Raw genomic sequence first — 26,374 nt, 5'->3', positions numbered from 1 at the left:
CAAAAATTTTTTTTTTTTTTTTTTTTTTTTTTTTTTTTTTTTTTTTTTTTATTTTTTGAGAAGAGTTTCTTCAATTAATTTCTCATTCGTTCATTTGAATGGATGTTTTCTTTTTCTTTAGTTCGAGTGGTACAATTTTAAGTCATTAGAAAAAAGGTCATCTTTTTCTATTTGTGTTTGTGTGAAATTATTTAATTTCATGCGCCAATTTATTAGTTTGAATCTTTTTGTCATGATATTACCTGAAAGATCTTATTTTGCTTAATGCCAAGACTTGACAATGTTTATGTGAACAAAGGAATTAATATTCATATTTTGACTAAGGGAAACTGTTGGATATGTTATAATAAGTTTTTCTAAATCATTAATATTGCTTTTATTATATTTCTTTGTACAAAATTTTAATTGATGTTGGCTATACTTTGAAAAAGTTCCTCATCTGGAAAAGCAAGTTTTTATTATTTCCAGAATCTATTTTCATAAAATTGCATGGTTTAAATTTCACTAATGGATTTCTTTTTAATGTTTGGAAACAATTCAGCAGTGTCCGGGGTCAAGAAATTTGAAGCCAGTTCGTGCGGGGCCTTGGAAGGCAAATTATGACCTTATCTTCATATCTGTCACATCTTGATTCAGTTACTTAGTATTTTGTCTTTAACCAAGCAGCAGATTGTATAAACTGATTTACAATTATTGAGGATAAGGAAGTTGAAGTAGAGTTTTCATGTACTTGGTAAAATGGAAGGAAAGTAAACTCCTTTCGAGAAGAGAATGAAGTACTCAATCTTCTTCACTACGCCATCACTTGGAAATCCATTGGTTCCCAATAATCAACTCCAGTGTGACAGTGTTTCTAACTGGTTTCCTGGCTACTATTCTTATGCAAGCCCTTAGAAATGATTTTGTCAAGTGAGTACATTTTCATATCTCGTCTCCTAACGTTACACTTTATACCTTCTGTCATTTTAACAATTTACCAATTTTTTTCTCTTTTATTTTGTGCTATCTTTATAAATTTTAGAAGGTTACCATCATTTTTCTCAAGAAATACAATGCATGCTAATAGGTTAACCAGTTGGGCTACCATCCATTGTTGCCAATCCAAGCCATGAGTCAGCAGGGAAAAAAGTAATGCTTCTCCTTTACTTGCTTATGTAATTTTAACTTTTCTTCTAATCTTTACTTCATCCATAGGATACAAGGCATGCACGTCAAGTATATGTTGGTGGCCTTTTACCATTGGCTAATGAGCAGGTATGCACTGATTCTCCTCCTTTACCCTGAACCTTTTTATTTCCACATTTGCAGTTAAGCTTGACAGATTTTTCAATGTGTTGTTTGTGAGTTCCTCTTAATAGTTTCTCATATCTTGTAGCCTATCTTGATTTTATTATGTTGAAGACCATTCCACTTTAATTGGCTATTTTTGTGAAATAACGGTGATTAAAGTATGACGACTTCAAACAATATGGACTTTAAACTAATTTTGTTCGTCTTTTGTATGGATTTGTGTTTTTCCTGGCATTGGTTTGCATTTAAATGCTCTAGCAACAACTGCAAAGGACTACAAATTTGTTAAGCATGAAGCTTTTGGTTCTTCAAGACTATCGATTAGTCCAAGCCCAAATGCCAATTTTCAACCTCCGAGCGCTGGTCAAGAATTGTTAAACTATACTTTAGCTATTAACTCAGAAAAAGAAATTTGTGCCATTGAAAATAGTGTTCTTATGGAAAATGCCTGCATTTCGATATATGGTCAATGAAGAGATCAATTAGAACGGTCCAAAGAAGAAGATGTATGTCTTCTTTATTGTAAAATTAATTTTTATCTGCATCTTGTTAAGACTTGGGGTCCTTCTTAATAAGGTCAACCTTGTTAAGAGAAGTAGCCCAAAATCTTTTTAAGTTGGTCAATATTTCGGTATTTAACCGATGTGGGATTTTTATCTCTTAACACGCCCCTACAAGATGGTTTCTCGTTTGAACAGACCAATCTTGTAATCCGTTGCTCATTAATTGAGATTTATAATTGGATCGAGTCGCTCGTTGGAGTTTAATGGACTCTGATAACATGTTAAGATTTGGGGTCCTTCTTAATAACGACAACCTTGTTAAGAGGAATAGCCCAAGATCTTTTTAAGTTGGTTAATATTTCGGTATTTAACCAGTGTGAGATTTTTATCCCTTAACACATCTAACCTTTTTCAGATGTACAACATGAATTAAATTCTTGGACGTAGGTTGGAACAATCAGTAGATGGTGAGTCTTGTAAGTGATGTAACTGGAACAAATCAAAATGCTTGTAACTATAAGTTCTTTATTTTATTTCTCGCGATGGCATACACACTATGAGCCCTATTCAATTATGGTTGGACTACTTCCTTGTATTTTGTCCAAGACTTTCCATGAAGGTAAAGTATCATACCTTATAGGCCTTATAAAATAGTGATTGAGCTCTCGTGAACTCCATGCCTTGTTATTTTCTTGTTGTTCAGTCTTAAGAAGTCTACTTGTTGTTTGGTGTCATTATAGTTATTTTTGGCGAAATCAAATGGCTATATGTCAAATTTTGGCTTGCCTATTGCGTTTAGTTCTACTATTAAACTCATAAAGTGATTTATTAAATGTGAAGTTCTTGACATGCTTGAACTTTGATGATTAGATTTTGACAAAGATTCTCTCTTACAAAACTGTCGCTGTCTTGTTTTTTCCCTATCGTTCAAGAGTTGTTTTGTTGTCAACAACTTTGGTTAGGTTAGATGCCCTCCATTGGGCACTTCTCAATATACATAAAAACCTAGAATCAATGTCAGAAACTGCATTATGTGGTATAAGCCATTTCGTAGCTTCTGAATATGCTTAAGGGTTTAAATAAAATTTTCTTAATTTGGTTACTGTGGATGCTTCGCTACTGGAGTCTACTAAGTAGAGCCATGTGCGTATGCATATTGCTTCAACAAGCATGTCCATGAGGACACTGTCCTTACAACTCGCAAACAGATTGAATCCAAAAATCCTCTTGCCTTTGCTTCCAAAGTGATTAGGAGCTCGAATTATCTATCTGAAGCCAGGGTTAGCCAGTGAATTCTAAACTCATGTTCTACTCACTTGGTGCTTAAGCGTATTTAAATATTCTCTTTATTTATTCATTGCAGGATAAGTCCAGCAAAACTTCTACTTCAACTCAACATAAGAGGGGATACAATTGTGAAAAATCTAGTTGCCTGAAGAAATATTGTGAATGTTATCAAGTTTCTTTTCATCTTTTCTACGTATGAGAGCTTTTCATTAGCTTATAAGATAAAAGATTATCTTTCTATTGAAGAGTGGTGTTGGATGCTTGATGAGTGTGGTTTTACGAGTATCGGTATTATGATTTACAATTTATTTTCCTTTTTGGGTTGGGCTTTTTTTTAACAGGCACGGGAGCTAAAGTTCTAAAATAAGAATCCGATGTTGGTATGCTTTGTTATATCTCTCCGCTTCCTGGCTTCTGTTAAATTGTCAACCGAAGATATCTCTTCAGTCTCTCCCTCATTATTTGCACACATTGAATATATTTGCATTACTTATTAACCTCAAGATGATTTTTGGGAATTTATTTCAATTAATTGTCTTTGATGTTCGAATTGTGAACATGAATGCAAATGACAAATTCAGTGAAATTTTATGATTAGCTGATTTTTAAATACATTTTTTGATTACTTATATTAGAAACTAATGATTCCCATGCAATTCATACATTTTTCAAGCAGAACTTGAATTTTCGTCTTACTAACGCTGTAGATGGACCAGTTAGTTCTCCGAAATGTATTTGAGTAACGATGAATGCAAGAGGAAATAATGGAAAAAGACGAGACACCAAGGAAAGTAATGATTGAGCTGATAAGACCTATCATATAGAAGTTGAGATACTTGACTAGAAAATCTTCACAAGTTCCTTAGGTAGAGTTTCCTGTGCATATTGTGCTCATATTTGAAGCATATGAATTAATAATTGTTCTTTGAATTTAGAAGTCTAACACCATTTATTAAATGGTGGCAAATTGTAGTCTTCTTATTCTTGTTGTCATAGGTACGCTAAAATGACCTTCAAGATAGCACAACCCGTGCATTACACGGGTAAAAAACTAGTGTGTGCGTGTGTATTTCTCTTGTGATGAAAACTAGAGATAGACCTAGGCATTTTAATCGAAACCGAATCTCCTGAACAAAAATCGAACCAGAATCAGAAGTTCTGGTCCGATTTTCGAGAAAAATAAATTAGGAACCAGAACCTAGAACCAATAATCGACTTAATCGGGTTCAGTTCTTGGTTCCTAAACTAAAACCATAGGTACTCGAGTGAAATCGATTTTCATATAATTTTTTATTTACAATTTATATGCTGGATAAAAAAATATATAAAAATACTAATTTGGGTAGTAATTAGTCGAAAACTCTAAACTCTAACATTAAAAAATAAGATTGGCTCTTACTTTTTTACATCTCTCCTGACATCACATTGTTGCATTTCAGAGGTTATTGCATGCTAATGTTTATAATTTGGGCTTTTTATAAATAAAAAATTTCAAGCAGATTGTGGTGTAAGTTGATGAATTAAAACGTTCATTCTTTACAATTCAAGCTTTTTAACTTTCTTGTATTGTTTATAAAACTTAATTGAATTTTTATTTTATTTTTTTCATAATGCATGACAGTTGAAATTGATATATTCATTGCTTGCATTATATTGTACCTTTTTAATTATCTTGAGGCCGTGATTCTCTTTTTTCAATATAATTTTTTTTTTATTCAAACTGTGCAAGTTCAATAAGTGAACCGTAATTTTTTGATATGATATAGTTATGTATCTAAGTATTATTTTGTATGTCAGTTCATTTTAATAGTGGAAAAATTTAAGCATATTCATAATTAAAGTGTATGCTCTAGTGTGCCTCGCTTATGGATCGAATCTTATTATGAAAAATAATTTTTTCTCAAATTATAATTTAATTTTTAATTTTTTTTTAATTTTCTCCTATTTTTGTGTTTTTTACCATCCAATATTTTGCTTCTTGAAGATTTTTTAGCTAAATTTTCTCCATTGAACAAATATTTTCGAGTAGCAACGTATTTATATATGTACAAAAAGGGCTTATGTGAAATATTTATTAAATAAATGTATATAAAATTATTATTGGTAGAATCAAAACCGACGATTCAGGTTTGGATTTGGTTCTAGTATTTACGAAGACCCGAATGGTTCCATTTACAAAATACCCGAAGTACAATGGGTGGTTCTAGGTGTTGAAATACTCGAACCGACCCACTCGACGCCAGACCTAACTAGAGATGGGATTTTCAATATAATTTTAAATTTACATAATTTAACCCTTGTTTGAGCTCTATTTTGAAAGGAAAAAATACAGCTTTGAATAGTGATTCTTGGAGAATGTGTGGTTAAAAATTAAGAAAAATTTCTTAGATTCATATGTAATATTATTTTATTGGTGAATGTGTGGTTAAAAATGAATTTTCTGAAAATGGGGCTCAAAGAAGAGCTTAATTTGTTTACTAGATAAATGGGATACAGACTTGGCAATAAAAGAACTTCCATCAATGCAATAATATTCACCTAATTTAATTGCATAAATTGCACTATCATCATATCTACAACTAGGTTGTTGAACTTCAATTTGATGCAATAAGATCATTAAGGGCCCGTCCAAGCCCCTGTTTGAGCAACAAAATTCACATTGGAATGAATTTGTCACTCAATTGTAATGTCAATGTACCCATTACCATTTTGGAGAAAATATATTATAAATCTTTTTTAACTCAACCCTAGTAATCATAGAGATGGAGCTTAAACCAAATGACCTTATTACTCGTAAATTATAAATTAGTGAGCTGATTGTACAAAATTAGCACGAAGCTAACACATATTAGTAGAATCATTGACCAACCCAGCTGTAGTTAGGTAATTGCTTAAAAATAAAAGTATAAAAACCCGATTGTACAAAATTTAAGCTCAATTACCTCGGTACGGTGAAAGTTCGATAATATCTCACCCAATTAAATTGCTTACTAGATGAATGGTATTAAGATTTAGCAGTGAGGAAACTAATTTTATATGAAGAACGATTACCATTCAACTCTTAATTTAACTAACTACAAAGTGAAATAATTATATGCTATCTTTTATCAAATTAATTCGAGGAAAATAAATTTTGCTACACAATATTTATTGAAGGGTTATTTCATATTTGAAGTGTTAGTAAGCTATGAAAGGACAATTATATACCATTCTTGATCCATACGGATTAGTGATGGCAAAAAAATTCGCCCCGCCCCGCCCCGCCCCGCCCCGCCCCTAAGGAAGCAAAAAACTCGGCCTGAATGGATTGGCGGAGTGGGGCGCCGCGTCGTGGGGCATGGGGCGTCCCCCGTTAAGGAAAAAAGACTTAAAATAATTTTATTTCTTAACAATTCATCCGTTAAAAATCCATTTTGAATTTGTGTTTTATTATCTAATAATCTTAATAATTCATCCGTTAAAAATCCATTTTGAATTTGTGTTTTATTATCTAATAATGACATAACTCGAAATTTTAAAATTAAAAAAAAAAAAAAATAATAAACAGGGCTTGAACCCACCTCGTGAAGGAAAAAAGATTAAAATTAATTTTATTTCTAGACAATTCACCTGTTAAAAATTCATTTTGAATTTGTATTTTATTATCTAATAATAACATAACCCGAAATTTTGAAAATGAAAAAAAAAAAGAAATTCATAAAAAAAATAATGATAACGGGACAACAAATTGCCCTGCGTCCTGCCCCACACACACCACCCCGTTGCCATCCCTAACATGGATACTATGGTATGTATGCATAATAGTAATTAAGATTCAAAATATGATTTTGTGTATTGAAGACTAGCGTGCTACTAAAAAAAATTAACCGAAATTAAATTAATTTACACTCTACAATTAGAAGCATTCATTGTTAAAATTTAAAACATAGATAGTAAGACATTGTTGTGGAGGAAGTGATATGATGGAAGCTGTAATCCTAGCTCTTAAGAGTTGAAACTAGCGGTCTAAAAATGGAAGGGTCGACTTCAAACCAATTCTCCAGATGTGAAACTGGCCCGATCCAATCCCGTTAAAGAATCGGCCCGTGATGGTTTGTAATTTGGGCTAATTCGTTAAAATAAAAATGAGTTCTGGGACTGGCCCGAGATCTGAAAATGTTTAGAGTCGAATCAGGCGGTCCTTCAAAGTTTTGATCTAGTTTAATTCTAAAGTTTCCTCATATCAATTTTCAAGTAAAACTAAATCGAAAATTTCAATTACTACTTTAATAAAAAAATAATTTTAAAAGCAAGGAACACGTGACAAGCAGAGCAGGTATGATTGTCTTCTTGCAAAAGCATGAAAAATTTGTGTCAACGGCTTTCTTGCAAGGCTGCAGATAAGGTTGTGACAATGTCACAAAGTTTTATAGTTACTTCTTTTGCAAGGTTGTAACATCGACACACAACTTCTATAGATGGCTATACTGTCAACTTTTAAAAATTCATTAAAAAATTTAATAATAGTAATAAATTATTTAATTTATATGAAAACGAGCTTAAAGGTTAACTGTCGGGCCTAATCAATTAAATCAGCTCAACCCAAAGTTTTCCATTTAGTAGCTCGTGAATTGGCCCACACAAGTTACACCAGATTCACGGGTCACTATTCTTGGGCTGATCCTCAAGCCTGCCTAGTTTGACACCTCTAGTTGAAATGCATAGTCAACTTGAAATAAGTCCATATATGAATTGTCATTTCCAACTCGACTCCTCAATCCAATCCATCAAACAAGAATGCAACTGAAACAGGGAAAGTGTACCCCATGTAAAATAGATTATACAGTCAACTCATATTAACCTCCACAAAATTTATCTATGTGATCAATTAACTGATTCATCAAGTATTAGAGATTCATGGATCAATCATCATTTGTTGGTCTAAATTTAAGTTTTTGAGACTTGATCAATGATTGTTGATTAGATGTCGTCAAGGAGTAGTCAGACTTACAAGATAATATGTAGTGTATTCGTAAGGCAAAGAATATTCTACCCGTTATTCACTCGGGAAACTCAAGAACAGCGAAGACACTTTTCCTCCATCAATCTACAAATATTCTCTTGACTTGTGCAAATTTCTACTTCTATATTTTTACACAATCTAATTTTATTATATCACTTTCACGTTGAAATGGCAACAGAAAAGTAAAACTAACTTGGAAAGCGTATGTAATAATTATAAATAAGAAGAGGATCAAAAAGGAAATTTGAGAAAATAAGAGTGCACTAAGAAGAACAACTAAAAAATAAAGTTGATGTTTGTAAATATGAGAAAAAGGACACTTTTTTCAAAGTACACAACATGCGTTCCTTAAATTCGTCACACAATCTGCTGAATTGTCACAGAGTAGTCACATCACGTCTTCCTCACCGTAGGCACTGCAAAGAACGTAACCTGATGCAGTTGAAGTGAGCTTGCTAGGGAGGTAGTATTTAGAATATTTACCACCAAGAATGCGAGCTCTTGTGCCAGGGAAGAACTCCATTCCTGGCAACTCGGTAACTTCTCCTTCACTAGCAATCCCAATGGGGTAGCGGAGCAAGTGACCAGGTAGGTCCCTTTCAAGATCTTCGCTCGCATAGAGATCCCAATAGTTGTCAGCGATTCGGTTTACCTCACTGATACATCCCTCACTCTCTGGGTGTAGGAAAGTTTCATGGAGCATGCCGAGGTGTTCATACCATAATGCCATACGAAAACCGTGGACCTGACCCCTGGCCGGTTCCTTGATTGCTAAATGATGTGGTTGATATGCTCCCATGGCTATCTCAGAATCCCTAGCACCGTCCATGGATCTTTGGTTGATATTGGCAGATCCAATTATTATGTACTCGTCATCAACTACCAAAAAACAAAAATGAAAAAAGGGGAAATATCAACATATGGCCTTCTTTTCATAGCAATCCATCTCTAGAATAAGTCACTCATGTCTACGTACACTTCAAGCTTTTAGGATAGCAAACACGTGTACATGTATAGGTAAATCTTGATGTGCTTACATGTAGTAGCTATTGTAAGACAAGAAAAATATACAAGCCTAATAGCGCCTAACAATGATTTGTGCCTTAACTGATGGAAAAACTTTTGCTATAGCTGTACTTATTAGATAGCTTTGTAATTTAGAGGGCATATCTTTCAATAATTTACATATTTAAACATAAATAAATCATAATTTTAGAGGCCAATCTCATTACACTCAAAATCTAGTACATACCTATCATCATCTTGGAATGAACGTAGATCATGAAGCGTCGAGCCTCCTGAGCTTTTAGATAATCTGAATCAGGTTCTGGTTGTTCCAAAGGTTCATATTCACCACTCTTCTTCACCTCTCGATTTCCAAGGCAGAAGAATGTCAGGTAATTTCTAGGGTCCTCCTCAATGCCCTTAGCTTGAAAAGCCAGAATGATGTCTTTATACATCATCTCCATTGTCCTCCTTTGAAAATCTAATATAGCCTGAACTGAATCACTCTTTGGATTCCCTTCGGGCCACATTGGCACCACGATATACACAGTGAATCTTTCCCTAGCCTCAATCTTACTCACAATCTTCAAGGAAAGTTCCTTAGGAATAAGATGCAGAGCTCCAATGTCCTCAACCTTGATATCATTACAATCCCAGCCAAAACACGCTCCCAGAAAAAACTGATTTTCAATATAAATAAATTTTTTTGCTCGACGTATCGCATGAATATATGCATCTTGAATGCTTTGGTCAATTATATTGCCATTCCAACTGACAAGACCTTTCCTTTCTGCCTCCTCGGGATTATCCGGGAATCCAGAAGCAGCCCCACCATCAACAGATCTGAATAACTGAACATTCCATGTTTCAAGGTCATCTGGATCCATCACTGGAGATGGAGGAACAATAATATCATCAAGCTCTCTCAAGTTAAGTAATACATTCTTCCCACTTTGTTTCCTCCATCTCTGCTCAAAATTAGACAGAACATCCCAGGCAATTGGTCCTTCCAGTCGGGAATGAATGTCGTGCCAAGGCTCCCTTGGCCCACCTTTTTTGATGGCAGCACCAGTAAAATTTGGCTGATGAAAATCATCATGGTGTGCAGTATCTAATGTCCTGAAAAGTGAATGGAATGGAGTATCATATCTTCCATCGCAAAGATCAATGCCCCCCACAAAACTCACAATCCTCCTCTTCCTTGATCCGGCTCCAGTCAAATCACTGTCCACCACTACAATCTTCTGGTGATGACTGAACATGGCAGAAAATTGAAAGCTTTGAAAATAGCTTTCACCATCATCTGGATTGCGAGGGCATAAGACACAATGCACAGCAGTACCTTCAAAATAGCGTTTGGTCTCCTTACAATGGGTAGCCATCAAGCCATCGTTCTTCAGCCAATCCACAGAGGTTATGTCATCCCAAACAATCATAAGAACCTTAACACCTTCACTTGCTTTCTTCTTCAGTATCTCACCAAGAGTAACGTCACCTCCTGGCTTTTGCCTCCTAGAATCCCTTATTAAGGTAATTTCGGTATATACAGACCAGCCTGTGATGTAAATTAGGTGCTTAGCGTTAGTGATTGCATCAAAAACATCTTCCCAGCATCTGTGACTGTGAGGCTCGTAGTGTTGTTCTCTAGAAAGAGGGATTTTTGGAACGAATTTGTCTGGTACATGAGCATCTTGGTACAAAGAAACCCGACATCCAGCTCTCTGAGAAAAGAAAGTATGAGGAACCCCAGGATACTGGGAACTTTTGTTGTTTCTAGAGTTTGAATTCACTCCTTCGAAAACAATCGGACAGCAAGATGGATTAACACTCGAAGTTCAACAGGATCAGAAATTGTAATTCGAGCCCACCGACTTCACGATGTGTCCTTAAAACGAATTTGCTGCCTTCAATGGTGCTAAAGGCGTCCAGCAATCGTTTCCCAGGATAGAACGAATTTTTCGTCTCCTACGGAAGCAGCACTGCAGTCTGTAGGAGTTCCAACGAACTCAACGAAGTGTTTTTGACTTCGAGACAATATCAGAACGAGAGAGAGGAAAATGAGATTCAAAGCACAGAAAGTTTGCAATGAAAATGGTGTAAATTTTCTGGTAGAAAGGCTGGCTATTTATAGACTTGTTCGTGGCCATTCGAACAGTCATCACCTTTCAGACAAGCCTCAAAAATCCGAACAGACATACTGTTCTTAAAAGTCGTGTCTGTTAAGTCGGTTAACAGTCGGCTAACAGTCGACTGTTTGGTCGGTAAACAGTCGACTGTTTGGTCGGTAAACAGTCGAAACAGTCGACTGTTACAAGAAAATAAAACACCCGGAATAAGCCAAAATTTAAATAAATTTTGTACCCAAGAATTTGATTATTTACAATTTGGCCCAAAATTTTAAATAAATTTTGTCCAAAAAAGTTAATATAGTGTAAAGGTCGACCCGGACCCGGACCCGCACCGCACCGGACTCGGGCACGTGCCGTGCCGGCCGGTCGGACGGCGGCGGCGGCGCACGCGTGTGGGTTTATGACCGAACCCAATGGGATATAGGTCTTCCCCCTTCCAAAGACTATTGGTACCCCTTGGGGCCCAAACCCAATTCCAAACTTCCACCTTATAAACCACACCAAAGTTTCCTAACTTTCCTATGTGGGATAAGTGTTTGACAAATCAAATTCTTCCATAATCCTTAGTTTATGTGGGTTACTTTAACGCTTAATATTTCATTCAATTTTAAATGGTTTTCGATAAATAAATATATCACGTTAATCATCTCGCGGAGTAGAACGTGAATATGCTAGGTCCCGTATTATTTAAAAGGTGGGTCCCACTGAAATTTGGGCTCAAAGTTGACCCATTAAACCATTTTTTCCAACAACTTTTAATTCCATGTCCCCAGTTACTATCTCGAGAAACATGACAAAACTGTAGCTTTACATGGATCTTAGAACCTTCACGTATAGGATTCTTATTTTCATCCAATATCTCAACCCACCTATCCACTTCTTCCCCTTCCAAGAGCTCACGAACTGGTACATAAGCTCTTCCGATTAAAGTTGTACCAATAGGATTATCCTCTTCAACGGTAAATATCACATCTAAAGCCTTATGAGCACAGTAAATACGAAAAGACTCATTCCACGGGGGGTTATTAGGTTCATTTTCAATCATTCTAGTTCTCCCAACCCTTGCCTTTTCTAAATCAATAGTTGCATAAATTTTTGGAGTCCCTTTACCACAAACAAAAGTCTCTGCAATTTTCCTCATCATCTACAAAAATATTCCACCAATGGAAAGTACCACCCGAGGCAAATATAATACTTCAATACACAAATCAGGAATATAGCGAAATAGTCTTTGAACAATTTACTGAGCATGGAATACATAATCACATATGGAAACTTATTTAACTTATACCTTATTCAAAAATGATCCTAAAATTATATATGATAACTGACAGGAGAAATTGGGCCCAACAAATTGATGCATTTTTAAAATTTTTAAAATAGAAGAAGATGAATGTACGCCAACTCAAAAATGTTAGACAAGATACTACAGAATAAAATGAATAAAAGAGACCTAGTTATTGTATAATTCCAACTATCTACGTGGTGACTAAATGCAAAGCTCAAACTTTTCTTCAAGACCTCCAAACACTTCCTTTAAAGACTAATTTACATGGTTAGCACCACAAATGTCAGAGTTTAGCATGAAATTCAATTCGGAGAAAACAGTGTAAGGAAATTTACACCTTTTAGATGCCAAAATTAATATTGGAAAGATTTAAAGAAAAATGTAGAAGAGAAATTGCAAAAAAAATAAACTTATCACATCCACATATCGCCTAACTCAAATATTTGAATCAGAAGAATAACTGGAACTGTTGATCATCTGACTTTTTATCAAAATGCATGATAACATGAGGTAAAATGAAATAAAAATTAACCTTAAATTAAATATTAAGCTACAATTAATAGTAGAAATTGGATCGATATTTGAAAAATGGATAGCGAATCAATAGAAATAATATCATTCAAAAGAACATTAGAAAGGGAAAAATCTTACAGGAGTACATAAAATTTTCAAATTTATTGTCAGAGAAATTATAGATTCTTTGCATTGATTTTTTTTTCAAAGAGAAGAAAAATAGAATTCTATCTTTTCATAGGGAAATTGTCAAATTTTTTGCGTGAAAACCATCATAATACCAATCTTCTAAACAAGTTAAAATGACATGGTTTATTATTTAATACTTTTATGAGATTGTCTTCTTCAAACTTCTGCAAACTGCTTTTGAGTACATTCAAATGCCTATAAAGGTCCCGTTTGGTACCCATTTTTTTCAAAATGTATTTTTCTCTCTCTTCTTTTCAATCACACATTCTTTATTAAAATAATATTACACGTAAATCAAAAACTTTTCTTTATTTTTCAACCACACATTTCTCATCAATTTACTATTCAAAAATGTATTTTTACATAAAAATATCTCCCAAACACCCTCAAAATATGTAGAAATAGATTCATTCTTTGTGCTTCTTGTATTTTAAGTTTTTCAATTTTTTGTTTTCCTTGCAAATTGATTCTTAAAATCATTTGAATATAGCTAGTAGTTCAACATTTCTACTGGATCTCAACAGTTGCACAAACGTAAGGCACTAAAACTTCAATCACAGGAATAAATATCGATCAATAGCACAAATATCAAACCAACCCACCAAAATAAAATAATAAAATTATAACACCAAAACAGTGAAATTCATCGTGTCGGGCAGTTATCCGAATCAAATTTATGACATGAAACTTCTACCTTGCGAAGAAAATGTCCACCTCCTCCATTGTGCAGCCTATCTACTTCAAAGATCGTGACATGGAGAGTCCCATGAAGCAATATTTGGGCCATCTTTCACCTGTAACATAATCAAAAACATCAAACCCCACATCACATTACACAACGCATAAAAAAATCAAGCACAAAGCAATCACCGAGTACCATCCAAAGTCAAGTCTAGAACCAAAGAAAAAATTGAAAAACATTTGTATTAACGAATGCATAAATTCAAAGCACCGAGTAGAAAAGTAAGGATCTAAGAAGCTCACAGAAAGGAAATTTGTTGAACTGATTTTGTGTACTGTTTAATGATCGTATTAATTTGGGCAACAAAGCTGTTTGGACTGGCCCCGTAGTGTGTGTGTATATATATATAAAAAATGAGAACATAATGACGACATAATGATCACTAGTTATATTAACATAATACATCATCAGTTTATGAAAATCGGTGCTCATCAGTTTATGAAAATCGGTGGTATATTTTTCTCACTTTTTTTTTTAATCACATACTCCTTATTAAAATAATATTGCTAAAATAATATTACAGACAAATCAAAAAAAATTCCTCATTTTTCAACTACACATTTCATATCAATTTACTATTCTAAAATACATTTTTATATAAAAATAATTATCAAACACCCTCTACATATCATTTCTCTCTCTCTCTCTATACACACACACACATACACACACGAAAACTAGAGATGGAATTTTCAATGTGATTTTAAATTTACCTAATTTTGAGCATGTTTGGTATAGCTTAAAACTTAATTAAAATCAATTTGGAAAAGTATCATCACAAAACCTACACATTTATTGCCACCACGTCGTATTTTGGAAAAGATTTGTAAGTCAGATTGAAGTGTAGTGCAGTATCTAAACCTAACCTGGAAGGCGTATATGAAATTACAGAGAAGAGGATCAAAAGGAAATTTGAGAAAAAAAGTTTGAACAAAGAACTAATAAACGAATAATTCTATTTTTTAATATAATCATGTCATGAGACTTTAATCCTATTCATGTACCAAACGAACCTTTATTTCAGAAGTTTCGAGAAATGGAGAAGAAATTATGAAAGTTTCAACCAAAAACGCAGCACTTTTACCGACATTTTAAAGTCAATGTTGAAACAATCTTGATGTTTCATTTAGTTTAACAATAACTAAATTTAATAATCAAAGAGGGAAATGAATGGTACATGATTCAATTGTAACAATAACTAAATTCATATGTACTTTAAAATTTTAATTATTCAAGAAAGGTACATGATTCAATTGTGTGATATGACAACTTTGCAAATGAGTGACCACGTGAATCGACACGTCACGATATTTTCATTATTCTTCATTCTATTACAAGAATCAAAATTGATCGACTAGAAAAATTAAAAAAAGGGGGTCTAAAGATCAGTCTAATAAAATGTTAAGGGATAAAAATCTCACATTCGTTAAATATCGAAATATTGATCAATTTAAAAAGATATTGGGCTACTCCTCTTAATAAGATTGAACTTATTAAGATAGACCACAAATCTTAACGTAAAAATTGAAAAATTAAAAGAATATATGAACCATTAAGGGGCTGTTTGGGTCCATTTTTCACCTAAAAAATTAATTTTTTGACCATTATTTACTATTTCAGCCGTCATATATAACTTCTTCTTTTACAGATGGACCCCACTTTTTTCTAACGATCAAAAAATTAATTCTCAAAATCACTCCCAAATAGACTCTAAGTATGCCATTCCGCATTTCGAAAATATTGTCGTACAACTACAAAATTTCAAGTAAGTAATTATTGATCGAGAAGCGTTAGTCTTGTCAAGGCGACGATGTCACGTGGCCGGCTTTTTAGACAAGACAACTAAATAAAACGAATCTTCACCAACAAGAAAAAGTATAATTTTAAATATAAAGTTGACTTCAATTCGTCCATTTCTAATGTACAATGGATCACTTTGTTTGAGTCCTTGTCATAGTCACTATAGTCAAGTAATTAATTATTTTATAGCTTATAAAATAAGGCCACATTTGATTGCACGAAATTTTTCGTGAAACTTGAAATTCGAATTTCAATTTTGACTTTTAACCTATTTGATTGACAATTTTCAAGAGAATTGATTTTCCATGAATTTCTAGGTACAACACCTTTAAGCGTGATTTTTCACCTTTTTTTTTTGCTTTAGCGTGATTTTTCTCCTTTTTTTTTTTCTTTTTGGTTTTCCCCCTTTTTTTTTTTTTTTGGTTTTTGTCTTTTTTTTTAATTGTTGACAATGGAAACAAATTTTATAAACAATTATAAAAAAGGATATCCCTGAAATTGACAATTTTCATGTAAAACAAAACCAAACGAACACCAAAATATAGATATTTTTTTATCTTTTTTTTTTGGGTTGACAATGGAAACAAATTTTAGGAACAATGGTAGAAGTGGATATCCCTTTTGACAATTTTCATGTAAATCAAAGCTAAATGAACACTAAAAAACACTTTTAATTCAATATTTTCCACGTGAAAAATTATACTAATCAAACACAATAATTTACAATTCCCTGGAAAACAATTTTTAGGTAATTCAATTCTTTGGAATTTGTTTTCTTTCCACCCAAATTTCATCTTCGTAATCAAACAAACCCTAAGTGAATTATCTGCCAGATCAATGTAAAAGTACTTCAATTTTGGACCTCAAATTACTGTGAAGAGAGCATATGAATTAAAATAACAAAAGAGAAGGGAGGGACAGTTATATTGAAAATAAAGAAATTGGTCCAAGAACGGACAGGAAAATGGCAAACATAGAAAGTTAACAAAATTGAGAACATCTTTCTTTCATTCATGATACCGAGGTTTCACACCCAATCTGGTTCAATGCTTTTCATTATCCAGTTTCTTAATATCTCCCCTACAAGGTGTGCGCGCGCGCTCTCTCTCTCTCTCTCTCTCTCTCCCCCCCGTCTCCCCCACATACGTTGCTTTACTTTTGGTCTCTCCACAAGCAAAGCAAACCCTAAAATGAAGAAGAAAGGCAAGACCCTCTTCTTACACACATGCATACATATGTGTATGTATGGCAAATCGATCAAGATTGCCTATCTTGGGGTTGCTTGTATTGAGGTGCAGACTGAAGGAATGAAACCGGAAATAAAGACTTATCGCTCGATGGCCCCGTAAGTTTCTTCATCTTCTTTCTTTCTTCTGTTATGTTATTCTTGACTTATATAATACTCTCAGCTTTGATTACTTTCATGTTGTTTCTTTTTCAGTTGGGAGTTTTGGAGTTTGTTTGGTTGGAGACTTTCAGGTATGTAAAATTCTGAGTTTTATTTATGGATTTTTTGTAATTGTTGGTGAATTGAAGTGGAAAACTTTCGTACTAAGGTTTCAATTGCCTGAATTTGGTTTTCTTTCAATTTCTGGGGTTTTTTGAAATATGAAATTTGATCCAAATATACCTTCATCTGTAACTTCATTTTCAGACGAGTTTTCAATTGTTTACTACCGATCATTTTGCCATCAGTAGTCTTTGGAAAACTAGAGGTACAGTTGGTAACTCACTTGGTGTCTGCCTTAGTATTTCTAGAAACTATTTGGTTTTCTAGTGGAGTTTAGTCTGGCATAGAGAAATTCGTAGGTTTCGACTCTTGTGAATCGAAGACCCTATCTTATTTTATTAAATTTGACAATAAAATTAGGAAGGACGAGATTGTGAGTTTTCCTCTGCACAAATTGAGAAATTAACTAAGTCCAAGTATTTATCCATCCTAGAGATAATTTGGTAGGCTTCCAGTATTATGCAAATCATTTGATACTTATATCTATAGAGTTTCTATTCCCAAATAAAGTGTATGCCTTTACACGAGTAGAAGAGAACCTGACTATATATTGCTGCAGGATTTAATTACATTGGAAACCTTAATAGATTTGTTATTGGACTCTGTGGGGGTAGTGAAGAATATCTCATGTAGCACATCCCAAGTTTATTAAGAAAAAAGATTAGTTTCTCTTCTTATAAATAAGTGCATGTTTTTCTATAGTGATTATGTTTTATAGTTGTTTGTGATTTGCTTTGTTTTTGCTTGTTCATAGACTACTACTTGTTCAACTTTTGCCATTATTTAGTTTTTTTAATTGAGGAATATAAAGTATCTTGTCAAAGTAAATTTCTCTTGTTATTTTGAATCTTAAATTTTAGATTCTTCCATTCGGTGCAAACTTTACACTTCAACCACTACGGAAGAATACCTACAGTTCATACTCTAGAACAGTGCTGCCATATGCATGTCGCCAACCACCCAACAAGCATAATCCTAGCTATAAAAATGGTTGCTACCGGCTAATTTTTAAAATTAATAGAGAACGCAACAATATGAAATGTTTTATTTAAAACTGAAAAGAAAGTTTGTTGAAATCAGCAAAAACATTCATATGGCAAACAATGTGGAAAGGATGTCATTTTCTACTCATGTTTTTTTTTTTTTTTTAATTATTATACTATTTAAGGCCTTTTAATTAGCTAGGAAAAGTTCAGTCATTAATATACCTAAAAAAATAACTGGTCATTATGTTTTCTTCAGCTTAAGGTTATTACTTTGTGGTTTAAGGTTCATGCTTTGGCATGTTTTTATTTTCTTATGGGATTGTAAATTATTACTCATTTTGGTAATTTTTGTCATGGATTTTGCAAAATATGTCTATGGTCCATTGCTTCCACGGTTCTAATCGTTTCTATTTTATTCTTGTCGATAGTGAGCACCTCCATTCACATGATCACCAGGATGACAATGCTCACAGTCACATGCATGTTGGAGAATAGTATTCACATTCCTTGAATATTTTTTTTGTTGGATTATTAGTCTTGGGTAAATAGAAATTTGTGAATATGTGCTTTCCATCTTTCCAATCTCTCCACTGCCCTTCAAAATATAAAGTTCTTTTAGCATGTGTAGAAGAGTTTAAAAATGTAAGATTACTGCATACTTTTAGAACTCTGTTTATCCTTTAGCACATTCATAAGTATCACCGAAACATAATTACGAAATACATTTAGAAGCTTGCATAATTATGGTCCTCATTCTGACACACATCATTAGTGAAATAAGTGAAAGCAAATTCTCTGTTCCCCAGTGCTCGGAACTCGATTTTCAAATTATTACTTCCGTTGGCCTATGCATTCTTGCTCATTCTAGCAATGTTTATTTTGATTGTTTTCTATCTAAGCCTCGCTAATATTATTTAATATCTGCTAGCTTTTTTCTTTTTTCTTTTTTTATGACACATGCCATCACGGGCAACCTATTTATCCTTTGCCTTGTATTAATATTGGTGTTTATTCTATATTTTTAAACCATTACAAAGATTGCCAAGAATTCAGTAATATGTCAATATTCCATAAACATACTGTTGTTTGCTTTATCTTTCTTAGATTGACACCTTCACCGATGATTTGTATTCTTCTTGAATGAGTGATATTTCATGTGAAAATACCAACTTTTACTTTTCTATATAATTCTTGATGCTTCAACTGCAGTTCTATGGGAAATTTGAGCTTGTTCCTTAAGTGTGCTTTTTTTTCCCCCCTACACGATGGAACCCTTCACAGCTATGAAGCCACTGGATTTGGAGAAGGTTATTTATATTTTGATTGATCGTTTAGGGTTCTTGATTAGTGGCTCTAGCACTTCGATTGAAAGAAATGGCTGAGTTTGTTCCAACCTTTCCCTCGAACGCATTTGTGGCGAAGGCAGCGTTGTGGTGCAACAGGTTTATAAGATGCCTCCGTGTTGCCCTTGAGGCTTTACTATGGATTTGGTACAAAACTATTATCAACTTCGAGCCATCTCATGAATTGTTCGATGGGATCCAAACCCCAACAGTATCTTCAGAAATGGCCATTGGTAATACCACCTCCTCTGCTACAGTTTTGATCAAAAATGAAATGCAAGATGCTCATCTCAAAATTCTCAGCCTTAATTTGCTATCTTCCTCTATTTGTTCATTTCTTTTCCACTCTACAGCTAACATTTTTTGTTGGTTTTATAGACAATAATTGCCTAGCATTTATAAGCACTCAACTAATTTGAGGTCGACAGCTATGAAGGTTTGTCCACGGACTAATTTCCTACTATGGTTTTTGTTGTTCAATATATGTTTGTTTAGATAAACCAAAATTGGTAACAATGTTGTCTTTAAATTCCAGTAAAACATGTTAGTATACATACAGGCAGTTAAAATTAACCGTAATTAGTGTGGTTGCTAAAGATTCTATTTCATTATACTTGTTTTTTCGATAGTCCTTATTTCTTCCAGCTACTGGAATGATAATTAATAAGTTGAGGTGTAGTCCTGGATGCTTTAACATTTACGAGATTTCATTTTTCGGTTGCATTAATTATTTCAGTTTATGGTATCTTTTGCCATGTTGAATCAAATTATAGTTCTATTTTAAGTTTTATTTCAGCACTTGGAACTCTAAGCTTGAGAGGTTTTGTCATTAGCTTCCCTAATTGCTTTCCAGATTATTGATGGGGTGAGGGTTTTATCTTTGCAAATTGGCCAAAACAAACGCCTAACACATCATCTGGGCTTCATATTCACGTGCATATACCTGTAAGATGTCACATTTACTTTAAGATGCTCATACTGAAACATATTAATGACCTTTTAGTTAGTCGATAAGATTGAAAGATGTCTTTCTTTAGACAAATACTTTAAATTCTTGTTTATTTTCTCTAACACAAATGATTAGAACGTTAACTTCTACATTCATTTATATTCTATTAGGAAGCTTTTATGTTGAGACAAAAATCATATGGGAATTTGTGGAACTTGAGTGCAATATACACGATATTTGTAACCTTTTCTTTGTAGTGCTCTCGGAATCTTGCAACAAAGTTTACTGAATTTAAGCACTATACTCAATCCCAGTAGGTCCATATAAGAGTTTAATTGCTGAGTATGTATTTCTCTATTTATATCTAATCTTAATCCCTTTTCGCATAAACAATAAGCTTATGCCTTTCTTTTGGTTGTTGGTGCAAGCAGAACCATGTGACACAGTAGACGATGATGAGCCAATTGCTGAGGGTGAAACAAACAAGGTACTTATTCTTAATTGCAGATAACGAGTACATATTCTATCCACAATTTTTTTTTTACACGAGAGACACAATTGCAAACACACATTATTGCTCTGACGTACTGATGCATGGGTAGGATAGGAACAAATTCTAGACCCACTTGAATTTTTTATTATTTATACAATATAAATCCTACAATTATCAAGATTGAAGCTTCCACAGATTGCCAAGGGGAATTGTATGCTATGGTGTATACTTTAGTTTACACTTTACCATGTGACATTACCCTGTTGGAGAGTATAAATTTCAAACAGTTTTTTCATCTAATTGACACTCAACAACAATGCAAGTGTCAAACAACGTGTGAAAAATCAGTGTACAATATTCTATCCACATTTTTTTTTAACACGACACACACAATTGCAAACACACATTATTGCTCTGAGGTACTGATGCATGGGTAGGATAGGAACAAATTCTAGACCCACTTGAATTTTTTATTATTTATACAATATAAATCCTACAATTATCAAGATTGAAGCTTCCACAGATTGCCAAGGGGAATTGTCTTCACTTCAATTGTTTATCATCCATTAGGTCACCACTGGTGTCAGTAGTCCTGAAGAAGGTATAATCAAGTTGTAAGGATATCATCAATAATAACTAATATTTTTTAATTCTTTCTGAGTTCCTTGTTTTTCCTTTTTTAAAATGGTGTACTCTTTGGCATATGCCAAATTTTTTTCGATGGAATGTTCCTTCTGATGTTCTCAGAAATATCTATCTGATTGCCAAGACTTATTTCTAGCTCATAGATTGTCCCATTATTAGTTCAGTCAGACTAGGGCCATTCGTTGAAGTTGCTTTTTATTGGTAGATAGGTGACATCCTTGTTGTAGTGAGCTTGTTAATTTTATTTTCTAAAATTATGTTGATTTGCTTCCTTGTTATCTAATACAGGTTGATACTAAGGCACATCTTTTCAAGGCTAGATAGAAATTATGGATGGGCAAGGCAGACTTTTCAGCAAGATTCATCAACTATATGCCGGAGTGGTGACAACATATGCAGCTCCCCACAGATTCAGCTTGTTGGGCACTCAATTGTAAATTGTTTCATTGAGAACTTAAAACTATGTCGAATGTAGCACATTTCCAATATCATGATAGTTTTATTCAACCTTGTATTTTTATCATGTAAAACATTTGTAATTTTGAGTTCCTTTTGAGGCATGTGCTATGAATCCTTACAAATCCATACAGAGGAACGATGACATTTTACATTCAGCATTTTATATGTGCATGAGTAGTTGTTTTCAATGCAGTAATTCATTTCCTATTTTCCTCTCTTCATTATTACATTTTCAACAAAGGGTAGCAAAAACAATGATGATCTATGTTGAAAAGAAAATTATTGTTGTTTTCCTTTTTAGTATTTAACTCTGATTATATGTAGTCATAAAAATAAACTGTATCAGACTTGAATTAGTTACAAATGTTTGCATTCTCATACTCATCCTAAAGCATAAAAGAAAAATATATTAAAATGACTGCATAGATGGAAATGACGAAACAGTCTTTTCCTGTAGGATTAATCCTGAGAAATGAAAGGCCAGGCCTTTTATCGTATTATTCACTTTGTCATTGCAACTTTAATTTTTATCTATATTTCCACTTATTTGTCGATGGACAAGCTACTTATGATCTGTATCTAAGCATGTAATGATTTCAAGTTACAGTACACCTTGTGTATTATATATGCTGCAGAAACGAGCCTTTACAATGACATGTCCAGGTAATTAAAGTGTTCTCTTCTCGTTAAGCTCTCAATTGGACCTATCTATAGGTTTTATAAACATTTAAGGTGCTCAATACGGGTAAGTTTGCTGAGCAAGTTATATGCCATGCAGTGGGTGGTGTGGAGAAACTTGTTGGCCCAAACAAGAGATTCATTTTTTCTATCTGGATGAGAGTTGTCCTATAATTGCTTGTTTATGAAGTTCCTCTATTCAGAATAAATTCATGAATGCTAAAGTTTTCGTGTTTGTTTATTTATTTTTATACCAAAATTCCTAGTTGAAGCAACGATAGACTACAAACTTGATGAAGAAACCAAAATCATATCATTCAAACAAAAAAATGGAGTGAAAAAATTTCATAGTCTTTTGTAATTGTAGACAATTGTACTGTCTATCATATTACTATCTCAAAAAAGAAAAGAAAACCACAACTCCAAGTATGTAGTAACTTAATACTGAGTCTTTAGGTAAGAGTCAACCAAAAGACTAATAAGTTACTCTCTTTGAGATGAAAGAGCTAGATTAACTATTTTAATATCTTTTGAATAATGAAAATATGTAAATACTATAAGCTACCTGAAAGCACTCGATGTACAGTGACTGCCAATAAGGAACTTCTTCTACTATATCTTACACTCTTTACTTATAAATATTTCTTTATGAAAAGCTCTAGATACTACTTGGCATTTTCTAGATACTACTAGAATGTTCTAGATTAAGATTAGTTTGACCTTACGTGCGAAATTACTTTATTAAGAGCAACAAGTCACTTTTTAATAGTTTCTAAATAGTTAAACATACAAGTCCAATTTGTCCTATGTATGAATGTCACAATTAATAATCAAAGCAATAAAAAACACCAATATTGTTGACGGAGAAACTCAGCTAGGTAAAAACTTCGAGACCAAGCCAGTTACCTCCATTAGACAATATGAATTTACAATCAGATGCTTCCTAGCCAACTCCACCAGACTTTCCGATCTTTCTATACACTCCAAGATCTGCTGACTCCAACAGCTTTCCGATCTTCTACAATTGTCTCTTCAAAGTGGAACTCCAATAATCTCCAATTCTTGTAATCTTTCTGCGCTTGGAGTCCAACATCTCTCAATCTCCAGCAACCTCAAAAGTTCAATTGAGAAAGTTCCTTGTTGTATTAAGGAAGTCGGTGTTTCAAATTCAATAACTTTAATGTTTTCCCCAGTTTGTGGTTATAAAATCTTAAGAATAAAAAGATTGATTCAATGCATAAATGAGCCCTTGGATGTTCAAAGGATGTTATGGATGTATTTTGAAGAAGAGGCACAATGTACAACCATCCAAAATTTGTGTCAGGTCTTGGGTATTTATAGTTGAAGGTGTTTAATAGTTTGAGCAGTATAAAACTCTTCAAACACGCGAAATAGGGTATTTTGTGCATAAGCCTATCGCTCGAGCGAGGAACTAGCGACAAGCGAGCGAGAGGCATTTGTTTTTATCGCTCGATCGAGGAGCCAACGACAGGAAAACGATAGCTGAGTAATCGTTAGTTTTTTTATCATGACTTTCTCTCTCGATGTCCGATTGAGGTGAATCAAAATGCGTTAGAAAACCAACGCAAAGAGCTCCATATGTTCTAGAGCCTTTTCTAAATTCCAATGTTTTCTATGTGAAAAATGTATTGTGAGTTACGATTGAGAATTTGGAACATAACTTGTGCGGTTCTTTGACACTCTTTAGACTCCTAATTGTATTCCTTGATCATGTGTGATCTTCTTGAATATCTTGGACTCCTTTCAAGGACTTTACTATCAATCCCAACTATTTTGACTTTAATGAGGACTCAATAACTCCTATTTTGACTTTGATCGCAACCCCACAAACTCCTAATACAATTTAACTAAGATTTGATTTTGTCTACTAAATTACCAATACAAAAAAAATCTAACACTTTACGTTGTCTGCGACAAAAGTTTTCAACATATACATCTACATGTTCGCCATTAATCACAATACGTATACCTCTCTTGTAGATTCTTAACATTTACCATGTTAACACTAGCTTCAAAATACCCCGACCCGTGCATTGCAAGGGCAGGAGACTAGTATTAGTAAAAGCAGGTAATATTTAAAGAACTTCTTATACAATTGAAATGTAATAAATTAGAGGGAAAATCGACATTACATAGTTATAAGACTCGGCCTCAAGATTAATGACCTAATCAAGACATTAGGTCAACATCGGGTTATTGATTGAATTGATAGGTTAGAAAGATCCTATGAAACTTCACTGTTCCCTGGGATTGGATTTGGGCCTTTCTTGTGTAGCTTATGTGGAAGCAAAGAAGGCCTTCTTCTACGAAGGCCCGAGCCATTAGTGAGATACCACTCTGGAAGAGCTAGAATTCTAACCTTATGTCAGGACCTACGGCTAAAGGACAATCTCAGATAGACAGTTTCTATGGGGCATAGGCCTCCCAAATAAATTATTTCTTTTTTTGTCAATCGACATTTTTTTTATGTTTCAGTTTATGCTCCTTCCTATTATCTGGATATACTAAGAAAGATGTACAGTCTAATGACGTTATTCCACATATTATGGGTAACATAGGAGACATTAGGCCTAGCCTCCCTTTCAGTAGATGGGATTAGGATGAAAGGGCTTTCTTTCATTAACAACCAGTAAAGGTGCATAGATTCTAACCACAACTCATCTGTTGATTCTTCAACATCAGTCGGTTCGGACCTCCACTTAATAGTAGAGGGGCACCCAAAGAGATTCATTTCTCAACAAACTTTGGCTTAGAACCGATGTGTCAATTCTTAAAAAAATTATTTCAAATTTTTGAAATTAAAATTTTTCTCTTGAGACAATTAAAGTTTTTAATTTATGTCACTATTTACTTTCATGTATATATATTATTGATATTATAAACTTATCTGCTCTACAGTATTTATACTTCAATTTTATAATTTTTGTATAATATAGAATTTCTATATATATTATTTTCATTTTTTATTTACACTATATCTATTATCAACCAAACACTTTAGCCATTATTAATTTATCTATGCATTACAAATCCATAAAAGAATTCTTTGATAAAAAGCTGGTAACATTTTCTTTACTTGAATATTAAAGTTATGTACAATAAGGGCTGGATTATAATATTTTTGGAATAATATTTGAAGATAATAGAAGATACAATAAATTCTAACAATATGTTGATTGCTCACTTTATGGGTGGAGGAGGTCAAGGGTTCCAATCTCTAGTCCCTCATTTGTTAACTAATTTTTCTTTGACCTTTCAAAACCCTATAAAATTTGGCCATCGGTCCGACCCAAAATCCAATAATTTAACTGAATTTGGTCAGTTAAATTGCTGACCAGATAAGTTCGTCCAGCTCGATTAAAGGCCTAAGTAGTAAATTTTTTAGGCCCACCTGCTTCGATTTTAGAGAAAATTACCTAGAAATCTACATTTAAAGATTAATTTTCATAATTAAGGAGGATTAGTTTTAAATTCAAATATGAGGGTGTAAAAAAGACTACTTAAAATAATAAAATTAAAGTACCCCAACCCAACCCACCCAC

At 33.5% G+C, this 26,374-nt stretch overlaps 1 protein-coding gene and 2 long non-coding RNA genes across 11 annotated transcripts in view; 2 read left to right on the top strand and 1 right to left on the bottom strand.

The window, feature by feature from the left end:
• Window positions 1–3,398, top strand: part of LOC111372173 — an 18,321-nt gene extending 14,923 nt beyond the window's left edge. Inside the window, exons 3-6 of the long non-coding RNA XR_002698706.1 lie at window positions 542–909; window positions 1,067–1,128; window positions 1,195–1,254; window positions 3,157–3,398. This is a non-coding gene — a long non-coding RNA (uncharacterized LOC111372173). The remainder of the gene's footprint in view (window positions 1–541; window positions 910–1,066; window positions 1,129–1,194; window positions 1,255–3,156) is intronic.
• Window positions 3,399–8,325: 4,927 nt separating this feature from the next.
• LOC111372172 (phospholipase D alpha 1-like) lies at window positions 8,326–14,262 on the bottom strand. 3 transcript variants are annotated; one of them, XM_022994371.1, is made up of 5 exons: window positions 14,191–14,262; window positions 13,901–14,000; window positions 11,969–12,360; window positions 9,335–10,848; window positions 8,326–8,961 (listed from the first exon to the last, which is right to left on the bottom strand). In XM_022994371.1, exons 2-5 carry the CDS (start codon window positions 13,991–13,993, stop codon window positions 8,471–8,473), a joined length of 2,490 nt encoding a protein of 829 aa, XP_022850139.1. In that variant the 5' UTR covers window positions 13,994–14,000; window positions 14,191–14,262; the 3' UTR covers window positions 8,326–8,470. The 3 variants fall into 3 exon arrangements, with proteins under 3 accessions (XP_022850139.1, XP_022850140.1, XP_022850141.1); XM_022994372.1 differs by lacking the exon at window positions 14,191–14,262 and adding an exon at window positions 14,084–14,180; XM_022994373.1 differs by lacking the exon at window positions 11,969–12,360 and having other exon boundaries at window positions 9,335–10,808.
• A 2,591-nt stretch (window positions 14,263–16,853) lies between these two features.
• Window positions 16,854–22,340, top strand: LOC111372171. 7 transcript variants are annotated; one of them, XR_002698704.1, is made up of 7 exons: window positions 16,854–17,093; window positions 17,190–17,227; window positions 19,454–19,820; window positions 19,966–20,023; window positions 20,441–20,878; window positions 20,968–21,023; window positions 21,963–22,340. It is a non-coding gene; the product is annotated as an uncharacterized LOC111372171 (long non-coding RNA). The 7 variants fall into 7 exon arrangements; XR_002698700.1 differs by having other exon boundaries at window positions 19,966–20,878; XR_002698701.1 differs by having other exon boundaries at window positions 19,454–20,023.
• The last annotated feature ends 4,034 nt before the right edge of the window (window positions 22,341–26,374 follow it).

The sequence above is a fragment of the Olea europaea genome, chromosome 23 (assembly GCF_002742605.1).
Source record: "Olea europaea var. sylvestris chromosome 23, O_europaea_v1, whole genome shotgun sequence".
NCBI classification, from domain to species: Eukaryota; Viridiplantae; Streptophyta; class Magnoliopsida; order Lamiales; family Oleaceae; genus Olea; species Olea europaea.
Note: the sequence above shows the minus strand (reverse complement) of the source record. Positions and strands in the feature narration are given on the sequence as shown.

Excerpts from the sequence above, each read along its gene's own strand:
- LOC111372172 (XM_022994371.1), bottom strand. The coding sequence starts at position 13,993 with ATGGCCCAAATATTGCTTCATGGGACTCTCCATGTCACGATCTTTGAA. Across the intron at positions 10,849-11,968 it reads TGGGGACATGGAATTAAAAG|TTCCCAGTATCCTGGGGTTC; the intron begins TTGTTGGAAAAA and ends AAACAACAAAAG. Across the intron at positions 8,962-9,334 it reads TCATTCCAAGATGATGATAG|TTGATGACGAGTACATAATA; the intron begins GTATGTACTAGA and ends GTTTTTTGGTAG.